Source organism: Octodon degus, unplaced genomic scaffold (genome assembly GCF_000260255.1).
Source record: "Octodon degus isolate 3935 unplaced genomic scaffold, OctDeg1.0 scaffold00082, whole genome shotgun sequence".
NCBI lineage: Eukaryota > Metazoa > Chordata > Mammalia > Rodentia > Octodontidae > Octodon > Octodon degus.
Genome location: NW_004524658.1, coordinates 11,438,771 through 11,451,144, shown reverse-complemented (window position 1 = coordinate 11,451,144; position 12,374 = coordinate 11,438,771). Strand labels below are relative to the sequence as shown.

The window sequence follows — 12,374 nt, the reverse complement described above, 5'->3', positions numbered from 1 at the left end:
TTTGGCCTCCCTCCGGTTCCCTGGAAGCGGGCCGGTGGCCAGCGCGGGAGCGGTAGCAGCAGAGGTGGAGGCTCCGGCGCGTCTTTCTCCGGGTCAGCCTGAGCCGGGGCAGGCCTGGCGGTCCGCGTGGCTGGAAGGGCTTCGCTGCCCGAGAATGGGAATTCTCTTCACCAGGATATGGAGACTGTTCAATCACCAGGGTGAGGGGCTCGGGCCGCGGGCCGCGGGCGGGGAAGAGGGTCGGGCCTGCGCGGGCGAGTGGGGGTCTCCGAATACTTCCGGAGTGTGGGCGGCGCGGCCCCGCGCTCTGTGGGCAGGGTGCGCGCTGCTCCCCTGCGGGCCCGGGAGCGTTCAGTCTCCGTCTGTAGGCACAGGGGTTGCTTCCACCTCGCAGCCCTTTGTCTTAAGGGACCTTCCTGAGAAGCCCCTTCCGCGGTACACCTAATGCTCGGATTCGGACTGGAGTGAAAAAGGTTTCTTGTCCCGCATCCGATCCCCCCGAGGGGCACGGCGCGGTCTGTCTTTGACTCCCTTCCTCGTCAGCAATGGGATTTGAGCACCTAAGCGAAACGCTGGCTTCTTCTGGGTTAAAGGTGTAGGTTATGGCCTTTGCCGCACCACTGAGCACCGGAGTTGCACAATGCGGAAAACGTGAGCGCTCGCTCCCGGGCGATCGAGTACACTTAAGGCTTCCGAGGTTTTCCTCAACCGCCGTCCCGGGAGTGGCGGTGCTGGGGTTCCCTCCGTTTGCTCTGTTTATGTTTAAGGTTAAGCTTAAGGTCATTTTTCTACCCATGTAGATTTGTAATATTTTTTTCTTTCAGTTTTTTGATTAGGTTAAAAATATGTAAGTGCCTTCTTTGAAAGTTTTAAAGACCACCATATGAAACACTGTTATTGGTAGGTAACTACCAAGTTACTAAGTATAGTGTATGGTAGATGTTTAAATTCATCTAACTTAAAATATTGCCTTAAAATTCATAGCCGGTTTGTTAAAATTTGTTTTAAAATGTGTGGAAAGCTAGAGAAAGGACACCGTTCTAACAAAGAGGATGACATAGTTACTGAGTCAAATGTAGCGATGTATTTTTATTTTTACACTCGAGTTGACGATTCATTATCCCAGTTGTAAATTAGTTTGTGATTTTTCTCTTGTCTAAGTTGGTGGCATCACATCTCAATTTCCAGTTAAAATTTAGATCAGCTATGGGAAACGTTTTAAAAACTCGGTGCCCTCTCCTCAATGATGGAGTTGCTCTTACAAAAAGATGGGAAAAAGTATAAATGGGCCAGACGATGGTTTGGATCACAAGATACTAAATGGAACGGAAAGTGGCCTGGAGGGAACCAATTCTAAGCGAAGCTTCCACATCACAGTGGGCTGTGTAAATTGGGAGGAGGATTGAGGGAAGCAGTCACTTAATCTTCCTGGATCTAAATGTTCTCCCCCAAAACACCGAGGATCTGGGGACCTACAGGTCTTGAAAACCTAATCTCTAGGTATCAAGAAGTAGAATTTACATTGTAAAACTGGCAATATTTATAATAAATAAGCTCAATTCCAGCTTTACCATCTGTAATTTTAATTTATTTTTAGCAAAACTTATGTATCTAAATCTCTTCAGTGAGATTTAGAAAAACTTGTTGAATTCTGGATAAAATTATTTGTTTCTGTAATTTAATTAACTACAGTATTGTCAGCAGCCACTTGCTGTAGTAAATAGTAAGTACATTGGTACCATTTCAAATTGCTTTTCCTAGTGTTACTAGGATCTGTATTGTAGTAAAAAAAAATTTCTGAACGTTTGCTTCAGTGTTGGAAAATGAGTAAGAATTAATGAAAACATGGTCTAGAAAGTTACATGTTCATAATGTGAAAGCCAATAAAAGTTTTCAACATTTGTATCAATAGAGTCAGTTTTGAGAATATTTACTCCAGCCTAATTCTACATAATTTTTGGTTGTTTTAGTCATCTGTTTTTGTTTTTTAATGTTTTGATAATCGTTTGAAGTAGTTTATTTCCCCTGAAAAGAGAAAACTGAGGCTGAAGTGCAGTAACTTTCTAGGTCTTATAGCTGTTAAATGAGAGAGCCAGACAAAACACCACAGAAATCTGCTGCTGGTTATTGGTCTTAAAAAGATTGACATCCTTTTTTCCCTCCACCTTAACTGTCTGTAAGTTGCTATGTTGTTAAGTTCTTAGGACTTTGAGTAGTTGCCATTAGCGACTTTTTATGTACTACATAGAAAGGTTTTGTGGTTAGAGGTCTAGTCCGCAAATGTTTTTCTTTTGGGAAACTTTTTGACCAGGACTTGTTCTAGGTAGTAGGTATTCTACAATGAACGAAGAAAAAACTCCTTTCTCAGCTTTTCATTATAATGTAAGAAGATAGAAGATGCACTCATTCCATCTCTATAGATAGAATAATTTGCATTTGCTCACGTTTGTAAGGTTAAGCTCTAAATGTTTACAAAGGTTAGTTAATATAATCTGCATTTAGTTGATTTATTCCTCATACTGTAGCAATCTTACAAGGTATATATGTTCTCATGGGGCAAAGGTATATTAAGTAGTTTTCTTAAAGCACTATAAAAGTGATAGCCCTGAGATTCTAACCAAGGTAGTCTAGTGCTGTAGTTAGTGCTCTTAAAAACAAACACAGCTATTTTGTGAAAGATTTGTGTTAGATAAAAGAAGGAACTCTCTGATACTGAAGTGAACTATGAAAGAAATGGTAGGACTTCCTCATTGATAGCCTTGCATTGTTCTTCTGATTGGTAGAAAAGATACAAGTTACAAATGAGTGTGAGAGTAGCTTTCTAGGCTGCACAGAGGAAGCTACCTCTGCTTCCCTCTCCCCCCCAGTACTGTGAAATCTGAGCAGACTGTACCATTTATAATTATATTGGCTTTTAGCTGCAAATGAGTCTTTCTTTTGCATGTTTTATGGAAATGGAACTGGGTCCTTTAAATATTTTTGTCAGCTGGTAGTGTTAAGCGTTGTTCTCCCACAGCACTGCAGAAGGGGCATGATTTTTCTTCATGGTTATAGCGTGCCCTCTCCATGCAGTTTGAGCACTAGCACCTTCATCAGTGTCTGGTTCTTGCACTGTTTGGTCACCTTCCCCTAGCACCCACCACAGTTGGCTTCATGGTGGAAGACCTTCAATAAAATACATTTTTTTTTTTTTTTTTTTTTTTTTTTTGATAAACAGCAATGAGACAGTTTCAATTTTTTTTTTTTTTTTTTTTTTTGCGGAGCCAGGGATTGAACTCAAGCCCTTGCGCTTGCCAGGAAAGTGCTTATTCCACTGAGCCATCTCCCCGGCCCCAGTAAAATACTCTTAATGAGCAATTTTCCCCAGCATTGTAGAGAGAGGGTTTCCTGACGTGCCCTGGCATCTAACCACAGCTACTTCTCAGCCACTCAATGAGCCATAGCTATGTCCTCCAATAAGGTCTTTATCTCTGAGCTTAGCCCAGCAGACAGGTTGTACCAGCCCTAAGGGAGGTAGATTCTCCTCTTGTCATTCCTATAATCTTTGTGATTCTTTTCTCGTAGTCATTCTTTATTTTGCCAATCTCATGTAATAGTTATTTTCCTTATATTAAACTTTCCAAGTTCAAATTATTGTGTAGTTTCTGTCACTTAATTGGGTCTCTGATTTTGCATGTATAATCATTGTTTTCTTCAGCGACCTCTTGGTACAATAGAAAAGGTTTTTTTTGTTTTGTTTTGTTTTTTCCTGAAACTGGATTATTAATGGCTATAGTTTATTTTCAGTGTTTTTTTTTATTGATACTTTTAAGTTTTGAGAATTGAATTTGTAATGTAAAGTGGCTTTATGAGATATCTTCCTCCTAAACTTTCTATTTTCCAGGTATAATTTACTTGTTCATACATTGAAAGACCCTTTATTAAGCACATGCTTTATTTCAAGAGCAAGAAAACAATAGTGGACATGATCAGTAATAAAGCAGGGTACCTCACAATTTATTTAATGCCTTGGTGTTTGAGTTTTCTGACTTTGTATGATTCAGAGATAGAAGGTCTCTGGAATGACAGTTACCTTTTTTTTTTTTCTCCCTTAATTTACTGACTAGTAGTTGCATAAATACATATTTTTTAGTGACTGGCAATGATAGGAATTGGAAGGCCATCTAAGTAAAAAGGAAATAAGAGAAGGGAAATAAAACAAGTAACATTTTTATGACAGAACAGTATTGATTGTTAAAGTCCAAATGATAACTCAGAATTCCATCAAAGCGTTGTAACACTGTGTTGTTGTTTTGGCTTATCTGAGTAACTGCAGGAATCCTGTAATGTAGATATTGTACAAGCCATATTAAATGAAGCAATAAACTTGTGATGACTCATGCATTAAAGAACTAAAATGAATAAAAATTATATTACATTTGTCCATCTCTTATGCATGTGTATTTTAGATTCTATGGAACATTTGTTTTAAAGCACATCATAGCACTTTCTGACTACACATTTATTTTTTTTCTACAGACTCTTACTCTGTTTTAGTGCGAACAGACTGGGGTATTGACAGACTTTAAAGACATTAAAAATTGATTTAGTCATAGAAAATATTTGTAAACAATCCACATCGTTGAGAATAAACTAGTTTTCCGTAATTGAGTTGGCATCTTTACCGTTAACCATATTACGTAATTATGTCTTAATTTGGGACCTGGGATGTAGTTCAATGATAGAACATTTACCTAGTATGTCTGAGGCCTCTAGATTCATTCTCCAGTGCCACAAATAAATCTTTAACTCTGTTGTTTTTATTATGACCTGCATGGTGCATCTTAGACTTAAAAAGCTATTAAAAATAATCATTGGTTTTTTATTATACAAACTTGAGACCAGCCTTGAGTGGAAGGGGAATGGAGCAGGGAGAGGTTGGTTGGTAATGAATGTGATTTGTAGTTGTTAGGCTTAAGTTGAGCAATGCAGAGCCTCCATATTGTGGTTTCCTCATTGGAATGACCCTCCAAAGAGATCTTTGACTACTTCACACAGCTGTGGCTCTTTGCAGATTTTCTGAATTATGTATTTTGGAGTGACATAAGAATTTATGGAATGTGTAAAACTAGGTACAAGAGGGAGACTGTCTCAAGTAGAGACTTCTTAGCAAAGAGTTAAACAGTTGGAAAGCCCCTGAGACGTTCTAGAGACCAAGTAAAGACCAGCTTGCTTACCTAAACTTGAGTAGGCAGATCAAGGAAAAGAATTCAGAGGAAATTTGTGTTAAAAATTTAACAGTTCTGTGTAGTGAGACCCTTTAAGATCCTGTACTAAAATACATAAAAAAAATTTAAAAAAAGATTTAACCATTCTTTGTCATTGTCCATCCTTTTTCACCGTGTTTATGTAATGATCTAACTTCTGTTCACTTCTTTATCTTTCAACATGTAGGCAAAAAGGATGTGACGTCACAGATTCAAAGTTTGCCTCTTTCACGTCCTTTTTTGACCATAGCATTCTCATCTTTCCTTTTGTACCCTGTTAGCTAACTCGGATAATCTTTTGCGTTTAGGACTTAAGGTATTCACAGCCTTGTGGGGGTGTCTTAGTCACTCTTCCTGTTGCTGTGATAAAATATCCTACACCTACATCTTAAAAAGGAGGAGAGGTTTATTTGGGCTTATAGTTTAGTCCTGAGTTATTGGCTCCAGGGCAAAGTGTCATAGCAGAGGAAAGCTGTTCTCATCCTAGCAGAGAAGGGAGATACCAAGGAGAGAGAGGGAGGAAAAGAGGAAAGGAGAGACCACGGCCCCCTTCCAGGTCATGCCCTCAGTGATACACCTAACTAGGCCCTACTTCCTAACACCAGGTCAGCTTTATCACCCCATTATCCATTCTTTTTCCCAAAGTCCTACCTGTGAGCACATGAGGCCTTTGGTGGACATTCTTGATCTAAACCATATCATTGAGGAAGACTACATTTTTTTTTTCTGCATAAATTCCATTACTAGCTGGATTCATTGCTTTTTATACCATCTCTAACTCTCCTCTGTCATATTCTACCATGCCACACACTTATTATCCACCATATTTTTCTCTCAGTGTGTTCTCCTTATTTCTAGGCACTACTGAGGAAAGATTTAAAACATCTTAAGCAGTTTCTAAAAGGTTGTGGTGTCTAATTTCAGCTGATTCTCAATAATTCATTCCATTCAGGTTTAAAAGAAGCAGTCCATCCTTTCTAAGCAGGCAGCTAACTTGTGTTAATGAGAAGGTGACATCCTTCTGGTACCCACTTTATCTCTATCAGTGCCAATGCTATTGCACAGTTTTTGGGTTTTTTTCCAGAACCGGGGATTGAACTGAGGCCCTTGTGCTTGCCAGGCAAGCACTTATTCTACTGAGCTAACTCCCCAGCACCTGCACAGTGGTTTTGTTCAGAGCAGTTTTACCTTATATTCAGCTTGTGGCCAGACACAACAACAAAAACCCTCTTCTTTTGTTTTTTGTGGTTGGGTTATTTTCCTAGCTAGTACTTCCTAATGGCTAGGAAAAAACATCAGGAAGTAAGTCCTAGATACAAGGCTAAAGTAAAGAGATCACTTTTTTTTTTTTTTTTGCTCTGAATGCCTTCAGGGCAGGTCTGGCTGGCTTGAGTTGTGGGAATTGAACCACAGCAACCTGACCCTGACTGCTTTATTCAGCCACTTAAAGAACTGAGCTACGGGGCAGGCCCCCCTAAAGAGATCACTCTTTAAGCCACTCACAAAACAAGATCACAGTTTTTAACTTGGAAGCTATTAAGAGGCTAGATGATTTTTCCACTGCTAAGTCCTACTTCTATTCAGCCTATTTTTGGAAATTTAGAATTTTAAATCATTCAAGGATTGTACCTCATTTAACAATAAAAGGCACTCATTTTAGCTACTGTTTCTCTTCTGACCAAGATGATATCAAATGATCCTTTCTTTCCTTAAAGTCAAATTCATCTACAAAAGTATACAGAAAAAAAAAAAAAAAAAGGACACAGTTGAGAATATGTAAAATGGGGTATCTCAATCGGGTTGTGATAGTGCAGTTCTGCACCTGTAATCCCAGCACTTGGGAGGCTGAGGCGGGAGGGTTGCTGCTAGCCTGAACTGCATAGCAAATTCCTGTGTCAAAAAAAAAAAAAAGTGCATTTCAGGCTCTAAAGAAATGTGACAAATTATTTTGGAAATTGGTAGCATAGTTTGAAGAAGTGTTTAGCTTCCTTACGTCATCAAGGACCTTGAAAAATAAGAGACAGTACTCATGTTTCAAGGCCATTTTGTAATTACTTACGTATACAAACTTATATGTGTAAATTATTCTTTATAGTATACATCATAGTCATCTATATTTTTGTTTACTATTGGACTTGTCCAGTTAATTTTGTGTTGTTTATAGGGTACTGTTTCTTTTATTGGTCAGAGTACATGTTTATTCTTCCTGAGTTTTGGCAAGTACAGTATGTCTAAATTTTGTCTGTAGCTAATATATAGAGTGCAACAAAATATTCTTGGAATTTAGAACTAAGCCAACATTTTACAAATGCTCTGATTAAAAGATCAGCATGAAAGTGGGAGACTTTCTGGTTGTATTAATGTGTTTGTAAGAACTTGTATTTATAAAACTAAAGAGATGTAAAAATGGAATGCTTAAATTTGGAATACAGAAAAATGTTGAGTTAGGCAAAATTGCTGTACTGTTTATTAGTTTATTTAAGTTTATTGATACAATTTAGGTATACATAATGATGACATTCATTATAGGGAATTTGTGCCTGTACATGATATATCTTGATTCCTCTTTCTTCCCCTTTCCTGTCCCCTCCTTTTAAACCACATTCCCCTCCCCATGCCTAAAACTTTTCACATTAGCCTTTTCTCATTTTTTTCTTTCCTTTCCTCCCTTTCTCCTCTTCCCTTCCCTGCTTCCTTTTTGAACAGTTTCTTTCTATGTCACAATGTCTCTTCTTTATTTTGGTCCTGATTTACATTTTCAGTTTCTCACTGAAAAGAGTTAGTGGAATATTTACACATGTGTGTCTAATTTATTTCACGTAAGATTGTGGTGTCAAGGTCCATCTATTTAGTTATAAAGGTCTCAATTTTATTTTTCTTTATGGCTAATACATCATTATATTTTTAAAAACTACATCTTTTTTAATTGTTCATCAGTTGATGGGCATTTCCAAGATTTAGCTATTACAAACTATGCTGCTGTGAACATTGGTATGTATATATTACTGTGATATGTTACTTTTAATTCTTTTGAGAAGATAACCAGAAGGGGAATATTTGGGTCAAATGGGACCACTAATCCTGATTTTTTTTTTTTATTTTTATTTTTTTTTTTTTTTTGGTATTTTAGTAAGGGCCTACAGGGTCTCACTACATAGATCAGACTCATAGTGATTCTCCCATGTCCAGCTTCCCAAAGAGCTGGGATTACTGGCACTTGCCACCACACCCAGTCGCAGTCTCAGTGCTCCCTTGGGGTGGGACTGGCATGGCATGCCCAGGATCAAACCCTGGCTGCTACATCTGCCTAAGCAGGCACTTTAATCCGCTGAGCTATTTGGCTGGCCCTGATCCTGATTTTTAAAGGAATCTCCACAGTCGTTGCACCAGACTATACTCTCATCAGTATTGGAGAAGGGTTCCTTTTTTCCCCACAGCCCCTCCAGCATTTTTTAGTAGTTATTTTCTAGATAATAGCTGTTCCGTCTGGGATGAGATGGAATCAGCATTGTTTTAATTTGCAATTGTTGAATGACCAGTGACATTGAACATTTTTTCATACATTTTTTTGCTGTTTGTAGTACTACTGCTGAGAAGTATCTATTCCCCTCTGATGCCTATTTTTGGATTGAATTTTTAAATTTGGAGGGTTTGATTTTTTTTTCCAGTTATTTATATGTTCTAGACATATGTTCTTTATGTGATATATCTATATATAAAAAAAGAACACGCTCTTTGTTTTAGATGTTTTAAGTCTTTGGTCTAAAAAACAGTTGACAAAAACTTTTTCCTGTCTTTTTACTTTTTGGTGATTTCTTTTGCTGTGCAAAAGTTTTTTAATAAAGTGAGATCCTAGTGATTGAGTCTTTGTGATAATTCTTGTGCAGTTGAGGCTTAGTTCATAGTCTTTGCCTACCCTTATGTACATATGCAGTTTTGCCTGTTGTATCTTCCAGCAGATGAAGTGTTTTCATTTTAATATTTAGATCTTTGATCATTGATCTAAATCAATGATTTTGATTTCAGTTTAGTGCATAGTGATAAACATGGATCTAGTTTTAATCTTTGGTATGTGGAAAGCTCGTTTTTCCTGCGCCACTTATTAATTGAATGTATTTGTCCCCTTTGTCAAAGATCACTGGCTAGCCAGGCATGGTAGTACATGCCTATAATCCCAGCACTTGTCTGTAATCCCAGTACTCATCTACAATTCCAGCATTTGGGAGGTTGAGGCAGAAGGATCACCATGAGTTCCAGGCCAGCCTGGCTTCATAAGTGAATTCAAGGCCATCCTGTACTACCAAGTAAGACCCTGCCTCAATAGATGGATGGGTGGGTGGGTGGGTGGGATGGATGGATGGATGGATAGATAGATAGAATCTGAGTGCATTTGAAGTTGTTTCTGCATCTTCCAGTCTATTCCATTGATCTTCAGGTCTGGTTTTTTTTATTGTTTTTTTTTTTTTGTTTGTTTTGTTTTTTGCCATTACCATGCCTGTTTGCTCTTCTAGGTCTATTTTGGTTCCAAATGAATTTTAGGAATGTTCTCAAGTTCTATGAGGTGTGTTGATGATATTTTGATTGGGATTGCATCAAATCTGTACAGCAACTTTGAGAGTATGGCCATTTTCACTGTTGATTTTTCCTACTCAAGAGCAAAGGATATCCTTCCATTTTCTCATATTCTTTTGATCTCCTTTTTCAGACTACTGTAGTTTTTCATGTAAAGATCTTTACTTCCTTTATTAGATTGATTCCTCACTGTTTCTCTTTTTTATACTATTGTGAAGGGTGTTGTTTCCCTAATTTTTCTGTTAGTGAATTTGTTATTTGTGTGCAGGGATACAATAGATATTTGAGTGTTGACTTTGTATCCAGCTCTCTGACTCTGGATATTAAATCTGAAAATCTTGTGGTGAAGTTTTGAGATCCTCTATGTAGAGTATTGTATCACCTGCAAATAATGAAAATTTAATGTCAGTCTTTCCTGTTTTTATTCCTTTCATTCTCATGTCTAATTCCTCTGGATGGTGTTTCCAGAACTACGTTGAGTAATAGTGGTGATAGTTGACATCCTTGTCTTGTTCCTGACTTTAGAGCAAAAACTTTCAGTTTTTGACCATTTAGTATGATGTTGGTTGTTAGTTTGTCATTGATGCTTTTATCAGATTAAGATAAAGACAGACCATGTATTCTGGTTTTCTTTAGGGTTTTTATCAGGAATGGGTACTGGACTTTGTCAGATGCTTTTTTCTATGCCTATTTAGATAATTCTGTAATTTTTGTCCCTGGTTCTGTTAATAATGGTGTATTACATTTATCGATACATGTATGTTAAGTCATCCCGGTCCTACTTGATCATGGTATAGACTCTTGATGATTTGCTCCATTCTGTTTGCCAGTAAAATTTTTTATCTATGTTCATTGGCACGTGCTCCCTCCTTCCCTCCCTCTCCCTCTCCTTCACTCTCTCCCTATATCTCTCCCTCCTCTCACTCATAGTTCTCTTTGTTGATTGGATCTTTCTCTGGATTTGGTATCAGGTCAATATTTGCTTCTCTTTCAATTTCATTAAAGAGTTTGATGAGTAGTGGGATTAGGTCCTCTCAAATTTTTTTTTAGATCTTAGCAGTGTATTTATCAAGACCTGGGAGTTTTCTTTGTTGGTAGGTTTTTAATCGTATTTTCAATTTCATTGACTGATACTGGGTTATTTAGAATTTGTGTATCGTTGGTAGTTTATGTATCTAGGAATCTGTCCATTTCACCTGTGTTTTACATTTTATTAGGATAAAGGTTCTCAAAGTAAGTATTGATCGTCTGAATTTCTTTAGGATCTGTTGTGATTTTACCCTTTTTATTCCTTCTTTATTTTTTTTGGTGGTACCAGGGATTGAACTCGACCTTGCGCTTGCCAGGCAAGCACTTATTCCACTGAGCTATCTCCCAGGACCCCCCTTTTTCTTAATTACATGAATTTGAGTATTTTCTTTGGTAAGGTTGACTAAAAGTTTATCAGTTTTATTTAATATGTCAGCCAATTCAATTTATTGATTCTGTGTATTTTTTTAGTCTCAGTTGCATTAATTTGTGCTGTTATCTTTATGTCTTCCCTTGGACAAGCTTTGGATTTGACTTGTTCTTTTTCTACAAGTTTGAGATTCTACATTAGGTTTATTAAACTCATTTTATCTTCTTGACATGAGCATTCACCACTTGTAATGGATTAATAGTCAACTTTAACAAGTTGTATCTGTGGTCAGATAATGTACATGGAATAATTTCAGTTTTTCTTTTTATTTACTTAGCATGTTTTATGGTCTGGTATGTGGTCTGTTTTAGAGAATGTGCCATATACAGCTGTTGAATATGTATTGTGATGGTATGGGGTGGAACACTGTAGACATCTAAGTCCATTTGTTCAAACTTTTAGTTCAGCTGGCTGTTACAAGTTGAACTGGATCCGCATGGTGCTGGATGTGGGTGACCTGAGGATTGTTGCCAAGAGCACGAAAGGAGAACTGGAGGGGAAGATGGTGTTCTGTTGATTATCCTGGAGAAGATTATCTGGCTTTCCTGATAAGAACTTAGCTGTTCTCATCTTCAGAGAAGTTCAGAAACTTCCTGTCACTGAGGATGGCTGCAGTTCTTTTCAGGGGAGGTCTAATCCTTACCTAGAATGTCATTTCCTGGCTCCAGTAAAGATCCTTGAAACAGACTTGCGTGAGACATTGTCATGGGCTCCAAGTCTTCTGTTGGACTTCTTCAGGACATTGTCATGGGATTCAGGCTCTCAGCTGGATTGTTTGGGTCTCTAATATGTAGGCAGAGCTCTTCTACATTTGACTTTTTGGGTGAATATTATAAGATAGTCCTATAAATGAGGTGTCCTGTATTAAATTGTTTCCCAGGCAAACCCTGACTGCAACACCACTGTAAGTTTTCCTGCTATCATTGTGTCCAGTAAGTTCCAGTATGTTCAATCAGCATTATCATTTAATTGTAGATACTGTTTAATTGCTTCAACTTTATGTGTGACCCAGTTGTTCAGTAGGGTGTTATTTAATTTCCATGTATTTATAGGATTTTTGATAACTTCTTTTGCCATTGATTTCCATTTTCATTGCT

General features: G+C 37.8%; 1 protein-coding gene across 1 annotated transcript in view; it reads left to right on the top strand.

The window, feature by feature from the left end:
- The first annotated feature begins 6 nt into the window (after positions 1 to 6).
- Arl5a (ADP ribosylation factor like GTPase 5A) overlaps positions 7 to 12,374 on the top strand; it is a 30,758-nt gene continuing 18,390 nt past the window's right edge. Inside the window, exon 1 of the mRNA XM_004636658.2 lies at positions 7 to 200. Coding sequence (XP_004636715.1) covers positions 155 to 200 — 46 coding nt within the window. The 5' untranslated portion in view covers positions 7 to 154. The remainder of the gene's footprint in view (positions 201 to 12,374) is intronic.